At 59.5% G+C, this 5587-nt stretch overlaps 1 protein-coding gene across 1 annotated transcript in view; it reads right to left on the bottom strand.

Moving 5' to 3' along the window:
- The window catches only part of RRP12 (ribosomal RNA processing 12 homolog (S. cerevisiae)), a gene marked incomplete at its 5' end in the record, with an annotated part of 10621 nt that extends 5846 nt beyond the window's left edge, over window positions 1-4775 (bottom strand). Inside the window, 14 exons of the mRNA XM_009695283.1 lie at window positions 162-292; window positions 484-626; window positions 1490-1604; window positions 1746-1843; window positions 2007-2118; window positions 2196-2287; window positions 2371-2469; window positions 2746-2873; window positions 3188-3326; window positions 3441-3557; window positions 3727-3832; window positions 4018-4094; window positions 4337-4420; window positions 4519-4775. Of these exons, the coding sequence (XP_009693585.1) occupies window positions 162-292; window positions 484-626; window positions 1490-1604; window positions 1746-1843; window positions 2007-2118; window positions 2196-2287; window positions 2371-2469; window positions 2746-2873; window positions 3188-3326; window positions 3441-3557; window positions 3727-3832; window positions 4018-4094; window positions 4337-4420; window positions 4519-4775 (1698 nt within the window). The remainder of the gene's footprint in view (window positions 1-161; window positions 293-483; window positions 627-1489; window positions 1605-1745; window positions 1844-2006; window positions 2119-2195; window positions 2288-2370; window positions 2470-2745; window positions 2874-3187; window positions 3327-3440; window positions 3558-3726; window positions 3833-4017; window positions 4095-4336; window positions 4421-4518) is intronic.
- Window positions 4776-5587: the final 812 nt, after the last annotated feature.

The raw sequence follows: 5587 nt of genomic DNA, 5'->3' as shown, positions 1-5587 counted from the left end.
TGGGTAAACTCCAGGGCTGCAGAAGAGAAGGGGGAGATGAGCAGAGTAGCACAGATGGCGAAGCCCCACTCCATCCCAGGGGAGGGAAGGGAGGTCCCAGGAAGCACCCTGGGGCTCCTGGGAGCACAGGACTGCACCCACCGGGACTGCTACCGTGCCACCCTCCTCACCTCTGCTTTTCAGGGTGGCCGCCAAGGGCAAGAAGTAGCTGGTGAAGAAGCCAAGCCGTGCGCCCTGCACATAGTCCCGCAGCACTGGCAGGAGCCAGCTGCGGGGGAAATCCAGTGTCTCCCTGGGGAAGGAACGCACGGGTCAGGGGAGCGTGGGGCACTGTTGGCATCAGCCCTGGGCACAGGGCACCTCCACCCAGCCCCAAAGCTGGGCACAGGTAGACTTGGCAGAGCCAAACACCTCCAGCACCGCACGGGGACTGAACAGGAATGTAAAAAGGCTGCAAAATTGCTACCCCATGACTGTACTCACTCCTTGCCATCAATCTCCAGAGGCACGGCTTCCAGCAGCACCTCAGGGCCCATGGTGCTCACAGCAGCCCCCACTGCCTGGTCCACTTCGGCGGTGTAGGGGAAGTGTGGAGAGAGACGCAGGTCACACAGGGACCGGAGACACTGTGGGGACAGGGCAGGACGGTCAACAGAGGAGCCACAGAGGCAAGTCCGGCACATGTCACTTACTATGCCTGCCCAGGGATGACAACTGCCCTGCGTATCCCCGTGCTGAGTCCCAGGGCTGCACACACCCTGCTCACGTGTCCTGGTTTTGGCTAGGATAGAATTAATTTTCTTCCTAGTAGCTGGTACAGCGCTGTGGTTTTGGATTTAGTATGATAATAAAGTTGATAACACACTAATGTTTTAAATGTTGCTAAGTAGTGCTTACTTTAAGTCAAGGACTTTTCAGTTCCTCATGCTCTGTCAGCGAGGAGGTGCACAAGAAGCTGGGAGACAGCACAGCCAGGACAGCTGACCCGAACTAGCTAAAGGGATATTCCATGCTAAGGCTATAGAACGTCATGCCCAGAATATAAACTGGGGGAGCGGGCGGGGAGCCACTTATCACTGCTCCGGGACGGGCTGGGCATCGGTCAGTGGGTGGTGAGCAATTGTATTGTATATCACTTGGTTTTTTTAGGTTTTATTCCTGCCTCTCTCTTTGTTATCTCCTTTTTATTAATTATTATTATTACAAATTTCAGTTATTAAACTGTTTGTATCTCAATCCATTGGTTTTACCTTTTCCCGATTCTTCTCCCCATCCCACCAGGAGGCAGAGGGGGAAGGAGTAAGCGAACGGCTGCATGGTACTTAGCTGCCAGCTGGGGTTAAACCCCAACACCACGCATACACGGGCAGGACAGTGGGCACCAGGATGGCCCCACTCCACAGCTGGAGAGGGCAATGCGGCCCAGGCAGCAGCGCAGCCACTCCACCTGCCTCCACGGATGAGTCTGTGCCCTCCCAGCCTGGCTCACCTTCCTCATGATGGGGTGGCACTGCTTCCCACATGTCTCAAAAAAGACTTCCAGCACCTGCAGCACCTTGTCCCATGCTGCGTGGAAACGGTACGTCAGGCCTTCCTCCACTGATCTGGGGAGGAGAAAGGAGACGGTCGCTTCTGACCCAGCAGTGATCAGGGTGACCACCAGCCCCCATTACGGACCAGGCAGAGGCTGCTCAGAGCTCAGCCGGGCCCACGGGGATAGCCGCTCCCACACCACCGCTCCTTACCTGAACATCTTGCACAGGTAGGCGGCAGGGGCTGGGGCAGAAGCAGAGACGGTGCCCAGGTCCTCCATGTGGGGAGCGACGCACTCACTCAGGAGGGTCTGCAAGGGCAAACAGGGAAAATGGAACAGCAGTGGACCACAGATCCCCCAGCCTGGCAGGCTCAACGGGGCACACCACTCCCCGGCAAGCCCCAAACCCTTGGGCAGAGCCCTCCACGAGGTCCAGGGCAGCCAAGTGGGGAGAGGGATCTGTGTGTGGTACCTCCAGGGTCTGCGCTGCTGCTGCCACCACCTGGGAGTGTGGGGAGAGGAAGCAGTTCATGGTGGCAGAGAACAGCCGGGGCAGGTGAGCCCAGCACAGGTCCTTCTGCAGCCTGGAGAAGAGAGACCGGGCAGGTGAGAGACCAAGCGGCCACCTCTCCCCCTGCCCAGCCGTGGCCCCTGCCTGCACCTGCCCAGATTGACATGCGCCCGCTCCATTGTGGACAGCCAGGTCAGCAGTGGCTGCAGGTCACTTGTGCTGGGCACGTAGTCGTAGAGGGCCTGGGGAAGCAAAGGTTGGTGGGTGGGTGGGTGCCGTGGCACTGCCAGCCCTGTCCCTCCCCACACTGGCACCCCACACTCACGGTGATGATCTGGGCGTTGAGCTCAGCCGGCAGGCAGGCCACGCTGGCCTGGGCGCTGAAGAGGCTGTGGAAGGCTTGCATGGCACATGCTGTCACCAGCTGTGAAGGACATGGTGTCAAGAAAGGGCAGCTCTGCTTTGCACCCACTGTCCCCCTACCCCAAAGCAGGCTCTGCCTTGGGAAGCCCAGCACTGCTGCAACTGTGCCCCATCTTTCACAGCAGAAAGGCCAGCAAGCACCAGCTGCCCTGGGCTCCTCATTTCCATCCGGCATTTCCAGGCTCCAAGCTGGCAGCCGAGAGGGTTCGAGCTCTTTCAGGGTGCAGCTGAGGGGGAAAGGGGCTGCCCTCACCATCCCTGATGTAGGGACACTCACCACGTGGCTGAGGGTCATGACTCGGAGCAAGGTCTCGCAGCAGGTCTTCACCACAGCCGCAGGGAAGCAAGGCAGCAGGTCCCGCAGCAAGGCGAGGACATGCAGGGTGGTGGTTGCCTCCTTGGTGCCTGCAGGAGCAGAGCAATGTCTGAGCCTGTGGCATCCCATGGCAAAGCCCTGCCCAAGGCAAAACGCCCATGACAGAGCTGGGGTTGACCGACGGAGCTGGGGTGAACAGCCCCCTGACTTCTGGGAAGAGCTGAGCAACAGACAGACGGCTGAGGACCCTCCAAAACACCTTTGGTGCCCCAGAGGTGTCTTATACCCTCCCCAGCAATCCAAGGTGCTGCACTCTTCCTTCTTCCCTTCAAGTCCGTATTCTCCCACAGACACAGGGCCCCCCCACACTCAGCTGCAAAACCCTTGCTCCAGTTCCCCACACCTCCAGCTTTTTCGATCTCCTGCACGCAGAACTTGGCGGTGGAGGGTGCCGCAGGGTGATGCTCAGGGGCCGCATCTCCAAACATGAACTCGCTGCCCCTCAGGACGGAGCACACGCCGTGCTGTGCCGCTTTCCGCACCTGGGGGAAGGAAAGTCTAGGTGGGTAGAAGCAATAGACCCCAGGAGCACAGCCAGCCCCAGAAATGAGCCCCAAAGGCAGCATCATCCCTCACCAGCGGCACCTGGAGCTCACCTTAGGCTTGGTATGAACGCAGAAGCTCAGCAAGCCATGATAGACCTGGAGGGTGACAGGGTAGCTCCAGGCTGCCAAGTCCTGCTTCCGCAGCAGTGTGGCGAGGCAAGAGAGGACCTATGACAAGGGAGCAGCAGGGGTGTTAGCATCACCCCACAGACACCCCCCCCAGTGCAATGGCCTCAGGCCAAGCACCGAGCACCACTCTACAGCAGCAGCCTCGACTCCAGCTCTCGGCAGACCCCGAGGCAGAGCTGACATGGCTGGCTGCCTCTTGGCTACCCACCCATCGCAGGGCAGAGGTGGAGCTGCCGCAGGCCTGTGAGGACACGATACCCATGAAGGCTTTCGACACATCTGAGAACTTTTTTATGAGCACAGGGCTTGGGACCCTGCCAGGAGAAGGGGGCATGTCAGTGGGGTGAGGAGCGGGCAGCCAGTGGCAGTCATGCAGGGAACCACATCCCCAGTCCAACCTGGCTGGGTCCTTTCCCCAGCCTGGGGAGGGGGGACAGCGCCAGCCCCTCTTCCATGATGGGGCCAGGTAGTTCTCCCCACTTCTCTGCCAGCCACTCACCGCTTTAGAACAAGGTTAAGCAAGTAGGCGACAGCAGCCAGTGACTCAGGGGACTCCACCGCCTCCAGCGTGGTCATCTGAGAACAGGGGATAGGTGAGCAACGGGGAGCAGAGGTTCACACCAGGCCAGCCCTTCCCCAAAACCCAACCCTTGGGGAGCTGGGCAGAGAAACCAGGAGCAGCCCAACAGCATCTCTGCTGAAGGACACTAGGGTCTTGGCTACCAGCACAGTACCTTCCTCTACCAACCGTCCCAAGAGCCGACCCATGCTGCCAACAGCAGCTCCTCTCATGCCTCCTCCCCACGATCGTCACTCACCAGTGCAGCAAAGTACTCCGTCTCGCTCTCCTTGCCCCCCCGTGAGCGGATCACCTCTGTCACGGCCGCCAGCACAGCACAGATCTGCGAGCAGCAAGTGGAGCAGGTCAGCCCCCTGAGCCTCACATCTAGGGGGCCATCCCCACTGGACCTCCGCCCCCAGCCCCTGCTCCTGCCCATACCTCTTTGTGAGCGGCAGAGTTGGATTCCCAGAAGCGCTGCACCTTGCTAAAGGTGACGTTGGTGCAGTCGCTCAGCCCGCTCAGGAAGGTGCCGGAGGACTTCTCTGTGGCGTCCTCCACAGCATCGTCCTCCTCCATACGGAGCTGAGCGCTGTCACTCGTCCGTTCCAAACGCAGAGATCCTGACTGCAGCTCATTGTGCAGCTTCACCGCATCCACTGTCAATTTACTTTTCTCTGCTGGGGTGAAGAGGTATGCTCAGAACTGCAAAGTTGTGTTGCTCTACCATTCACTCCAACCCCACCCAAGTCTCCCCCTGCCCCAGCAAACCAGATCGGCTTGGCTGGAGATCATCTCCAGCATGTGGGACACAGAAGCTGCTTCCCCCGGATGGGAGAAAGCACACCAACAACTGAAGAGAGCTCCTCATTCCTGTGAAAACACACCAGGGCACAGGCCAGGCATCTCCTCTGATGGAGGAAATCACCACATCCTCACGTACACGTCCTGGTGTACCAAGGTTTAAACACTGAAGTGCTTTTCGTACTCTGCCCCATTTATCTTCTTCCACCCGGCGCCCTGGCAACCAGACAGCCAAGGCACATGCTTCATGTCCCTCCGGTCCCAGACACCAACTTGCAACCAGCTGCAAGAGGACAGTGTGTGCTACAAGACACACTTCCTTATCCGCAGGAGAAAGATCTCCTTGGCCCACAGCAGCCAGGGCTGTGAAACTTCAGCCTGCCACAGACTGCAATGCTCTGATGTTTGTCTTCCCCATCGTGCGGCCTTCTGAACACGAGTCTCGGCCACGTTCCTCTCCACGCCAGACACCACAGCAACGGGTGGGCCTTTGGGCTTTGGGTAGCCGCCTCGCCGCTGCCATGAGCCTGCCGGGAGGTCAGGCTGCTGGGACAGCACGGATCCCGGCGGCTGTACCGAGGCCCGGCAGGGTGACAGGCATTGCTGCATGCCGTGCCCCGCTTCACTCCACAGGCCCGGTGTCACGGTCAAGGTAACGAGGACACACTTGTTACGCCGCGAGCTCGGTTCTCCTTCCCGGTTTGCT

This window comes from Cariama cristata, unplaced genomic scaffold (assembly GCF_000690535.1).
Source record: "Cariama cristata isolate BGI_N322 unplaced genomic scaffold, ASM69053v1 scaffold26802, whole genome shotgun sequence".
Taxonomy (NCBI): Eukaryota; Metazoa; Chordata; class Aves; order Cariamiformes; family Cariamidae; genus Cariama; species Cariama cristata.
The sequence above is the reverse complement of the archived record's forward strand: the minus strand, read 5'-3'. Positions and strand labels throughout refer to the sequence as shown.